Source organism: Hoplias malabaricus, chromosome X2, assembly GCF_029633855.1.
Source record: "Hoplias malabaricus isolate fHopMal1 chromosome X2, fHopMal1.hap1, whole genome shotgun sequence".
Taxonomy (NCBI): domain Eukaryota; kingdom Metazoa; phylum Chordata; class Actinopteri; order Characiformes; family Erythrinidae; genus Hoplias; species Hoplias malabaricus.
This window is the reverse complement of record NC_089819.1, coordinates 12920124-12932152: the sequence shown is the minus strand read 5'-3', so window position 1 is coordinate 12932152 and position 12029 is coordinate 12920124. Positions and strand designations below refer to the sequence as shown.

The window sequence follows — 12029 nt, the reverse complement described above, 5'->3', positions numbered from 1 at the left end:
CCTGCAGCATTCTCTGAATCTTTGCAGTGTTGTCCAACCTGTTGTGTTGTTGTGTTGTGTATGTGCAGGGTCTGCAGGAGTATGAGGAGTGGAAATGGTATAATAACCCCACAATGGTGGAGGTTTTGGAGGAGTTCCCATCTCTGCAGGTTCCCTGCACTCTGCTTCTCACTCAGCTGCCTCTACTCCAGCCTCGCTATTACTCCATCAGCTCCTCACCAGACCTCCACCCAGGAGAGATCCACCTGACCATCGCTGTGGTCTCTTACCGTACCAGAGGTAACTACACCAGCACCAGCTCTGTCACAAACACATTCTGATATCAGTGTGAAATTCAATTACATTTCTCAGAAATAATCAGAATCAGGGGCTGATCAGATGAGTGTCATTAATGTTATTTATCTTCACATTCTCAGCTAAGTCTAGCAATATTTATATTTTTCTTTTATGTCTGTTTTTTTAAAGCTGGATTTGGACATGTAAACTAACGTTTTAAACATTCAAACCAATAAAATCCTGACTACATGTGCGGATGTGGGCTGGTTGTGGAGTATGTAGGAGGACAGACAGATAGGCCATTCAGTCATTTCAGTTGGTCTGAAAGAAATGAATGGAAGAGATTTTACAGTCCTGTAAATGCCACAGAATTTATTGTATTTTATTTGGTATCAGAATATATAAAGGAATGATTCTAAAATGAAATACCTTCTCTAGTTTTAGCTAAGAGTAATGAGCAGGTGTCCCCCTTTTTACAGCTAACTACATAGCTACTGCCTCAGTTTCCACTGTAGGTTTACTGTATTTTTAGATGAAAAGTACTTCATGGAACTGGCTTGTTACTCACAGACGTACATAATCACTCACTTACATACTCACTCACTCAAAGAGAACTTAAAAGTCTAAAAAGGGTGGTGCCACTCACTCATGTTTAGGAACTGCTATTTAAGTGGATGCTATTGTGTTCTTTACATCAAAAACATGCTGTCTCTTTTTGCAGTATCTCATATGAATCCAAGTATGGGCTATAATTTATTTTAATTAGAATTTTTCATGTTTAAAAATAGCCCAGCCTAAAATTTTGAATTTTCTGCTAGTGAATCTGAAAAGCTAGAACATCTTGAACTCGTCACTGAATTCACGCTGTCAGTATTTTCTGCTGCTCAGTAATTATCAGCCAGTTCACTGTGTCATTCATTTCCGTGATACAGTAAAGACCTTCTCACTTTCAGCCACTCTTTTGACAGAAACAGGATGGTTTCTCTTCCTATGTGATTATTTAAAAGATTAGCTGCTTATAACAGGAGTCTGTGACCTTTATAAGGCACTAAAAGCCAGCCTTTGCCCTGGAGCCCTTAATGAGCTCAGAATATGTTCAATTGTGTAAAATATGTGAGTTATATATATTGCCTGCTGTATTGACTTCTGTTTTCCCTGGATATTTTTAATAACTGGTCTGGATTATTTCTGCAACTGATTATCTGATCTGCCATGCTCGATTGGCTGATTGCCACTAAGCGGTTTTTGCTTTTGTTTCTCTCTGTGAACAGATGTTACAATAAAAAGAAAGATGTTTATCATCTCTTCAGTTCATAAATTTTAAAAAGAAAGATGCTAATCATCTATTCCACTTTATGAGGTGACCTCTCTCGCTCTTTCTCTCGCTGTCCTAGTCCTTTGTGCTAAATGCATTATAAACATCAAATGATGTGCGTAATAGCATAATTGGCGGATAAATTATAGCCGTTCCACTTCACCAAAGACACAAGGCCTTAGACCCCAGCAAAATAAATCACAGAGCACGGATCAGGGCTGGAAAAAAAAAGGATATGGAAACTGAACGAGTGTGTGTTTATTTCTCTGCAGACGGTGCAGGTCCCATACATCATGGAGTGTGTTCTTCATGGCTCAACAGCTTGGAAGCGGGAGACATGGTGCCGTGCTTTGTGAGAGGGTAAAGATCTGCATACTTTTCCTGATACCACACTCTTGGTTTTTATATGGATAGATAAAGATTTAAGTCCAGCTCAAGAGGCTGTTTTGCAAGTATTTTGAGATAAAATGCACAGTGTAACCAGAAAATTCTTGTTATCAGTCAAAACCAAATATAAAACATCAACACTTGTATAAATTGCTTGCTCACAAAGTTAAAAGTCACTTTTCCACGGAGATATACAGTACCAGTCAAATGTTTGGACACACCTAGGAGGGTTTCCTTTTTGGGCCATTTTTCACATATTGTGAAAGTATAGTACCAGTCAAAAGTTTGGACATCTTTGCATTCAATGATGTTTACATTGTAAATGAAGTCATTAAAACTATGAAGGAACACATATGAAATTATGTAGAAAACAAAAAAAGTGTTAAACAAACCAGAATATGTATTATACTTTAGATTCTTCAAAGCAGCCACCTTTTGCTTTGATGACAGCTTTGCACACTCTTGGCATTCTCTCAATCAGCTTCATGAGGTTGTCACCCTCAAGAGTTAATTTGTAGAACTGCTCTCCTTCTTAATGTGTTTGAGACCATAACTCAGGTTGTGCAGAGGTAGGGGCTGGTACACAGTTCTCTACAGTGAATAGCCCGGCTCGCCCAATGACTTATAAGAAGATGTGTCCAAACATTTGACTGGTACTCTATATAGCAAACATTACTTAATAAAATGCCCATAGTAATTCCATAGTAACTGAAAGGGTTTAAATTTGGAACTGAATGATAATCTTTTGTTTTAAAGTCCCAGTATAACATCAAAACTAGTAAAATCTCAGTAACAGTCTCATGCCTCTGTTCATTAGTATTGTCCCGTAAGTACATATGTATAAACTGTCCCAAAATCAGCTGTAAATAAATGTATACTTGTCAAATAATTCAAATAAAACAATGTTTTTAATAATGATGTAATATCTAATGTGATATTAGGCCCTGATTATTTCACTGAAGAAAGTATGATTATGAGGTACTAACAGTGGGTTTATTTTGTTTTAGAGCCCCATCATTCCGCATGCCAAAGGACAGCAAGGTTCCCTGCATTTTGGTTGGTCCTGGCACAGGAATTGCTCCCTTCAGAAGCTTCTGGCAGCAGAGATTGTATGACCTTGAAAATAAAGGCAGGTCAAAAAAAATGGAGCAATCGTTGTTTAATTATACAACAAAATGCAGAGATTGACTGATTATGGGTCACTAGTGCCAACATCTGACAGTACAGCACAACCACAACCTCTGTTATTGTAATAAAGGCACTGCTTGATTATTGTGACACAAAAGGTGGCATAAACAATTAGCAAATAGTTGGTTTTACAGTGTGTGAGGCAGTTTATAGCTGGTAAATGCAGGTGCCCAGTGCTAGGTGACAGGTGAAAGGAGTTCCTCTCAGCCAATTTTATTTTATAATTTCAGTTTATAATTTGCAAGAGTGCAGTTTTCAAATAGCAAGAGCGATTTCTGTTCTAGATTACATTTTAAGGAAATATTAGGAGATTTAACCCAGTAATACATTGCTTGTGAACAGCCCGTAGAGGAGACTGACCAATCAGAAGCTACAAAAAGGTAGTGGTGCAGGTAAACCACTTACAGCTTTGTTGTTCTTGATTGTCCTCAGGGATCAAGGCCTGTCCAATGATATTAGTTTTCGGGTGCCGACAGTCACAGATGGACCACATCTACAAGGAGGAGACCATCCAGGCCAAGAACAAGGAAGTGTTTAAGGAGTTGTACACTGCGTACTCACGAGAGCCTGGAAGACCAAAGGTAAAAAGCTCAGATTAAAAATTAAAAAGGTAGGGCTGGACAATAAATCAATATCAATATATATCACAATATTAAATGTTTCAATATTTTTCTGCAGCTATTTTATTGTTCATAACGATATTGGAATTATAACGTGATATAAATTTTGGCCATATCGTTCAGCTCTAGTTTGAGGAAATGTTAACATGCACTGTGGGTCATCCGATCATAAGTGGCCAGCACAAAGTACAGATGTGAATGTGGTACAATTCATCTTGAGGAAACTTGTTCTTGAGGTAATTTGTTCACTCAATCCACATTCGGATGTGATCAGATGTGAATAAGACCACATTATTATTGTAGTGTGAACCCAAAAGCGTATACATGTCTCCGACAGCAATAAGTACCACCCACAACATTTGTGCTGCTGCCCCAGCCAGGGGTTTTTCCAGTAAAAAATGACATTTTAAGCCTTAGGTAGTAAGAGAGTGTGTGTGTGTGTGTGTGTTAATGGGTGGGTCATCACAGCTTTTGTTCTGACTCACAGACTGAAATGTGTCTCTTGATACTTGTGTTTCTTTCACAAAGATCTAAAAATATTTTCAAATTTTCATCCTGTATATATTTGAAAAGTAGACCATTCGAGGTTTCTGGGGTGTTTTATGTTTCAAAAACTCACAGAATTATTTAAGTGTTTTAGCAAAATTGTTGTATTCTACCGACGGGGCCACACATCCTGCTGTGCCCCGCCTCCAGCAGAAGTGATGTGAGAAATACGAACATGCGCAGTCACAGGAGATGCATTTAAACATGCTTTGGCTGTCATTTGTAATGGAATTACCTGAGACACGTTAATGCCGGGTGTGTACACGGCCTAAGAGAGCATTATTGAGTTCACACTCTCTGATGGGGAGGATGGCCTTTACTCTTCAAATTGTTTCTGATCCCAAACTTTAAAGCTGATAATGACAGCAGCATATCTTATATCATATATCTTTGTTTCACCATCAGCTGGCTCTGAAACCAAAGGAAGCCAGATAACCAAGGTTTAATGAAGGAAGCCAGTATTTATTAGCCTGTATATCAGTGACTTGTCTGGCAGTGATTGTGTGAAGATTCCCAATAGCTGTATAATAAATATTCCCAATAGCTGTATAACTGCAGAACAATGTAAATAGCATCCTGAAACAATCAATGCTAGTAGTAGGTTGTCACTGCCCTTTGATGGGATAATTAGAAAGTCTGGTCAAGGGGGAGTTTATACACTTGTATGATCAAGTCTAGGACTGCGGTCTAATGAGGGTGGTGGGAGAAAAGGAACAATGCTGCCCTCCTCCTTCAGCCCACTGCTTAAATGCCCTTGAGCAAGGCACCCAACCCTTTACTCTGGCTAACCAGGCTCTGGGGATGATTGCCCACTGCTCTGGATGTGTGTACACTTACTGAAACTAGTGCACAAGAGTGTATGCGTGTGTGTGTGTGTGTAAGAGAGAGAGAGAGAGAGAGAGAGAGAGAGAGAGAGAGAGAGAGAGAGAGAGAGTTCACTACTAAGGATGGGCTAAATGCTGAAGTATATATTAGTTTGTATTTTTTGTATTTTTTGTTAGTTTGTATTAGTATAGTATTTATTAGTATGTGTTTACATCAGGGCTAGTAATATGAATAATGTAAAATGTTGCAAGCTGGTGGCATGTGAAAAATCTCTAAGATCACAAATGAAGCAGATGCAGAAGGAGAAGAAGAGGATTAAGAGGAAGCATAATGTAAAATGTAAAATGTAAAAAAAGTGTCCCTGGACTGTGAGTCATTCTGTCTGAGATCCAAACAGAACGAGAGTTCTCCACCTGTTCAGTGACAGACTGCTGAAAATCGCTCCTTCACTGTAAAAAAGAACAGTTGAATAAAAAGCGTGATGCAAGAATGCCATGATGGAGCCTGGGGGTCTCTGTACTGCAGTTTATGTATATGACTCTGTCACTGTGTCTTCCAGTTTCCCATTACCATCTGTCTCCTGTTCTCTCCTCTCACTTCCTTCCCCCCTTCCCTCCCCTCCACCGCTCTCCCTCCCTCCCCTCTCTGTTTCTCTCTCACCATCTTTCTGTCTTCCTATCTCTCACAGAAATATGTACAGGATGTCCTCCGTGAGCAGTTGTCTGAGATGGTGTACAGGTGTTTGAGGGAGGAAGGGGGACATATCTACGTATGTGGTGATGTGACCATGGCCGGGGACGTCCTGAAGACTGTCCAGCAGATCATCAAACTCCAAGGCAACATGTCTCTGGAGGACGCTGGCTTCTACATCAGCAAACTGAGAGTCAGTGCTACCTCTAATATCCTCACTGATAACATTGCAAAGCCTCTGTATTAGTTGTGTTGCAGTCACTGCTGTAATGTTTATATATTACTGACACAGACCAAATGTGATCCTGGTTTTTTCACCTGTTCCCACAATATACAAGTCACATTCTCATTTTCATTAAATTGTGTGCTCATTTTATTTTGGGCTATGAGACAGTAACTAGTTCCCTCCAAAATTCAAGTTTTGAATTAACAGGCACAACATCTTAATTAGTGCGACACAGTGATGCAGCAGGTAGTGTCACTGTCACACAGCTCCAAGGTCCTGGGGTTGTGGGTTTGAGTCCCGTGTGGTGTGTTCTCCCTGTGTCAGGTCTCTTCCGGGGACTCCAGTTTCTTCTCATGGTCCAAAAACACATGCTAGTAGATCGATTAGCTACTCAAAAGTGTCCATAGGTGTGTGAGAGTGAATGTGTGAGTGTGTGTCTCCCTGTGAAGGGTGTGTTCCTGCTTTGCACCCAGTGATTCTGGGTAGGCTCCAGACCCACCGCCACCCTGAACTGGACAAGCGGTTACAGGCAATGAATGGATGAATGAATGAGATATGCACCTTTACATGTACAACCACTTTTTAATGTGTGAGGATTTTTTTTTTCATTTCTTTTTAAGAAAATAAGAAAATAACTTGCAAAAATTGTGGGAAGTTGAAAATAGTGTATTCACAATTACAAATTGCACTTTTTTGTTTTATTATTATTACCCCTGACATTTTGGTGCCCCTTTAGTCATGGAAGATTATATTTCTACTGTGCAAAACAAAAAATACAGTTCAGTAAAGTTTCCTACAACCTTATTTCTGCCTCTTTATGTCTCACAGGATGAGAATCGCTATCATGAAGATATTTTCGGTGTAACTCTGAGAACATATGAGGTCACAAACCGACTAAGATCAGAATCCATTGCATACATCGAGGAGAGCAAGAAGGACACTGACGAGTGAGTTTACACTTTTCTGTGAACCACAAGCCTAGAGACACTGTGAAATGCCAATGGTTATTTCATTCTTTTTTTGTTTACTAAAACGTAACTTTTTAAATTTTACATTATGAACTTCCTTGTCTTATAAATATATACTGTTGGCTGAAGGATGTTAAGATGTAATGTTTTAGTGAGTCATGTGCTGACCTGAAGCCTGCCGATTAGTGCAGATACCTTTGAGACTGTTGTTGCCAGAATGGCAGCAGTAACTATAGAAACGGAGCAGGAGGACAGACTATAGTGTAACAGGATTAGCTCCAGTGAGTGGCTCCTCTTCACTAGCTTTTGCACTTATGCCTGCTCAGATGAGAGCCTGTTCACACCACTCTCTCGAGCTCTGCACAATGCGTACAATTTGCCAATTGACTCTCCTGTTTAGTACACGGCCCAGTGTCTTTACTGCGAGAGGAGTCACTTGAAAAATTTGCCATTTTATGCTGCCAAGTCTTGGCTTTTGGAGCCTTATTCATATTGTTTTCTTCTACTCTCTCTTCCAGGGTGTTTTGTTCATAGAGCTTCATATTCCTCCTCCGACTTCTCGGTCTCCATTGAGTCAAGAAAGCGGATGGGACCCAGCGGCTGTTTAAGAAAAAAAACTGTGCCAAGTTTGTTTTTAGTTCCTTCAATTTATTTTTATGATTTTTTTTACTCTTGCTCTTTGCTCTAGTTTCCATGCTGTGATGTTAGAATAAGGCCAAATGTTCGCAACCCAGAAAACAGAACCCATCCAATCAATATCTGAAGGTAATGAGAGTTTTGTAAAGAAATATTATACCCATTAACAATTACTTAACCATTCCTTTTGCATTTAACATTCCTAAATATGTTACACAGCTCTCATAGACTTGTTTCCAGTCCATAAAGCCTCTCACTTAGGTTTTAGCACTTATTTGATGTGACAGTGGGGTCTAATTAATCAGTGTTTACAAAACAATGGATTGACACATTGACATAATGACCACTTCCACAAAATGAAATCTACACACTGCTGTGTCAGCACCAGCCACCTTTCTTTTTTCACTTTTTTCAGCACTTTTCCACAGTTAGTGGCTTCATTCTCTGCCTCCAGGACCAAATGTGGATCATAAAATTACAGAACCATTAATATTACTAGTTTTCAAAAACAGGAATGGACAATTTACAAGTATTTACTGGTTGTTTGCCATTTTCTTTGAGAGGCACGTACATTTACAGCATTTAGAAAAGCACCTAGCGTGATCATGTTATAGAGGTGGGCAACAGCAGGGTTAGGAGTCTTGGACAACTTTGGACATATATTATTAAAGTGCTTGAAAATCACTATATTGTTATTACTTATACTTATTATATCTTACTATTTTCACAAACACACACATATAGACGCAAACAGTTCAGTTCTTTTCAAGCCCTATGTATTTTCTTCAGGAAATGAAGATCTATTTTATAAATATTTATTTGTTATGGATTGTGGTTTTCGGTTTTCAGAACATTTGGCCTCATTTTGACGTCATCCCACTCATCCTGCATCTCTGTGGTCAGAGTCTGCACTTACAAGATAACTTTGTTTTTTTGTTTCTTTGCTGCCAATTTTCTTAATGCACTTTGATCTGCTGTATGTTCATATGTTTCCTCTTTACTAATGAGCTGTGTGCATTGTGCACCTGAACTGGAGCTGCCTGTATTTGTGGATGCATGAGCAAGACCCATGATGTCAAAGAATTGTAATCCTGATTATATTAAACATGTATAAACATGTATTTTTAGCTATTACGTGTTGGTGATCAATGGTTTAGCTTTGAGTTTAGTGAATGGAAAAGGTCAACTGTGCACATCATGTTTTGCGTCTGGAGCTGGGCATGGCACCAGTGATAGTGAGGCTAGTCAGGTTTTTTAATCAACTGCATGTTCTGTTATTTCTAAATAAACAACCAACAGCAGCTTCAACACTGGCAGTGTGAGGTGTGTTAACCTCAAAAATGAGGTCCATTTCTCCACTTAACTTCAAAGGCCGTGAGAATGCAACAGTAGTCAGCTCCACAAGGAACCTTTTTTTCTCTTTTCCTCGAGAAACCGAAGTTCAGTCATGGGTTACTGTTGTTTTTATTGCAGCCGCTCTCTTGTGAAGACCCATATCACGCTTGGTTTGACTGGCATGTGAAAGAAAAGCAGTGGAATGGAACAGAGAAAGCGGCTAAACCTGTCTGCAAAACTTTTTTTGTCACATCGCAGGCACCGTCCATCCCAAAGGGACCAGAACATCAAATTCCCTTTTGACAGGCCAAGCACATTTTCTCAGTGTTTTCTCAGATGTCTCCCAAAGACGTGCTCCCGGACTAAAAGACATTAAAGATCTCCTTTAAACACCCTTACAATTAATTTCATTCAATCCGCCCCCACACCCACTTAGCTTCACACTGCATGGCAAATATTTCTTAAATCTAATTTTCAAAATTTCCACACTGTAAATTACCAAATCCAATTTATATGGCATTTGCTGGTGTAGCTATGTTTGTTGTCATAGCAACGTCACGAGTACATGAGGCATGAGTACACTGAAGGCAGAAAGTTAAGCAGCATGATATCCCAACTGACAAAAAAAAACCCTCACACCAAATTTGATATGACTGGTCAAACTGAATTAATCAGTTTTTAAACCTCCTAAAAATTGTTTTATTTGGCTTTCTTTGCCATTCAGACCAAAAATATTTGTTCTTTGCAAATCAGGTATTTCTGAGATATGTTAGTGTACAATGTGGAATTCTGGACCAGTTTTAGAGTCACTGCCCTAAAACAACCTTTCAGTGGATGGTCCTTAAATGTTAGCCTAAGGTATCATTTAATAATATAATTGTTGTCCTGTAATCAGAACTGGAAAGTAATAGTGACCAATTAATAGTATGCAATTTTAATAACACCAAGCTATTCGAGAAGGTGGAAAATCTTTGGCCTGCTAAACGTGAGTGAGTGAGTTTCAGGCCAGGTCCATGAGGTGCTTCACTTCAAAAACTACTGTCAAAAACTATAATTATGATATTTGTTTAATTATTTTACATATCAAGCTGCTCGTAACCCAAAAAAACAGAGCTATCTATGCTTTCTTTAGAATGAACTATGCAGATAATTGGTGTTATTTAATTTTTGACAAAATAAGCTGTTTTTTTTTTTTTTTTTTTGCTTGGAAAAGAGTCCCTGTGCAAGACTTCTAATCCTACATTTGCGCTATCACCTATAACGTGTTTACAATTTTATGTTGCTCTGGATCTGCCAAATGCCATAAATGTAAATTCATTGCCCACTCCTAAAGGCACCAAATACAGATTGATGTTTATACCACATTTCCCTGTCCAAAACCATATAGGAACCTTCATTTTTAAGAGTGTCTATTCAGTGAGAATTATAACTGATTGAACTGAATTAGGTTTTGCAGAACATCTCCATGTCCATACCTCTGTCATTGTTTTCTGTGGCGGCACTCTGAAAACCCTTGAGAAATCAGAACCAGTCACACAGATCTCTACCTGAAAGGCCCCAAAACTTATAAAAGGCACTTAGCTACCAGCCTTGTAGCTCTATAATGACGTTTTGGAGTCCAGAAGGGACCACTTTCCCTGAAGTTATATCTAGATCCACATTTCTCCAGGGAAATTAACATAATGTCACACAGCCTGATTGACAGATGGTTGCCATGGTTTCTTAGATTTTTTTTTTAGGCATGTTAGTAGGCATGTTTACCACATTACTAACCAAAACTATTTTCCATGACCACCTTTGTTGATGACTTTTAAATATAATGTTAAAACCATTAATGTCTGTTTAATTAAAGACAATGAAAATGAAATGTAACTATAGAGCTATTATAAATTTCAACAATGCCCAATCAAAACAGGTTCTGTTGTCTTTATATACATGAAGCCACTCAGTAAAGCGTTCTTTCTTCTGTCTGGTTTGGAAGCTAGCCTGCTTGGTTTATCAGTGTTTGTGTTTACAGAGCAAAGTCTGACCTCAAGGATGATTTAATTAATATTCTATCTAGAATTTAGATTTGAGTTTTTCTTTCTAACAAAACAAATGTTTGTTTGAAAGCATCTGTGTCTTTTGTTGTTGTATGAAACTGGTTGTTTCTGTCTGAATTCCACAATGTTTAAAACTCTGTGATATAAAAGTGCAGCAAAAAGTGTTATATACAGTATATATACATGTTTCAAGGCTACATAAATATCTAAAAACCTGTATGACAATTTTTTAAGAATGTATTTTGATTCTGTTTTTTTTTTCTTTTCTTTTTTTGGTTTGTTCAGATGTTGCTTGTTGAGGAAATTATGTGGAAAAGCAATTCTAATGTCAAGTCACTTACTTTCATTTGCTTTTTTGGGGGAATCTGAAGCAAATGCATGAGGTCACTGTGACCTGTTCCTCTTATTCAGCACTGTGTCTAGTTGAATATTGTGGCAGAAAAGAGCTTGAGGGACCATATCTTTTGGGGGTGGGGAGGGGCGGGGGGCTGTTTGTTTTGGTTTTTTTTTTTTTGTTTGCAGCTTAAAAAGAGAAAAAGCAAGACAAAAGAAAAAAATAAATAAATCCACTCGCTCTCTGCTGTGAACCTTGAAATTGTGCAACACCTGAACCTTGAGACATTTTCCATTTTAATGCATATTCTTTAATACATATTCCAGAATACTTTGCATCTACTTATTAATAAAATACCATTTATATGTCATCCTCTGCAGCACTTTGTCATTTGTGGGTGTTAATAGATGGTTAAGTTAAAGATGGTTAAGTGATTAATGTCAAGTCGTGCATTTCTGCTTCCCTTTTAACAGTCATTGTCTCCATTAGCTTCAACTTTTAGCATTTTGTACTTAACATAAGTACTTTAATAGTCAGTGCTGGAAATTACAGCTGCCACTTCCTAACTTCATAAAACAAAGGAGTGTATGATTTCAGGTTTCATAATGCCTTTTAATATTTGTTGATGAAAACCCTGTAGA

General features: G+C 38.3%; 1 protein-coding gene across 1 annotated transcript in view; it reads left to right on the top strand.

The window, feature by feature from the left end:
- LOC136676320 (nitric oxide synthase 1-like) overlaps positions 1–10105 on the top strand; it is a 67312-nt gene extending 57207 nt beyond the window's left edge. Inside the window, exons 23-29 of the mRNA XM_066653217.1 lie at positions 69–279; positions 1864–1951; positions 2986–3107; positions 3599–3747; positions 5846–6040; positions 6902–7020; positions 7560–10105. Of these exons, the coding sequence (XP_066509314.1) occupies positions 69–279; positions 1864–1951; positions 2986–3107; positions 3599–3747; positions 5846–6040; positions 6902–7020; positions 7560–7575 (900 nt within the window). The 3' untranslated portion in view covers positions 7576–10105. The remainder of the gene's footprint in view (positions 1–68; positions 280–1863; positions 1952–2985; positions 3108–3598; positions 3748–5845; positions 6041–6901; positions 7021–7559) is intronic.
- The last annotated feature ends 1924 nt before the right edge of the window (positions 10106–12029 follow it).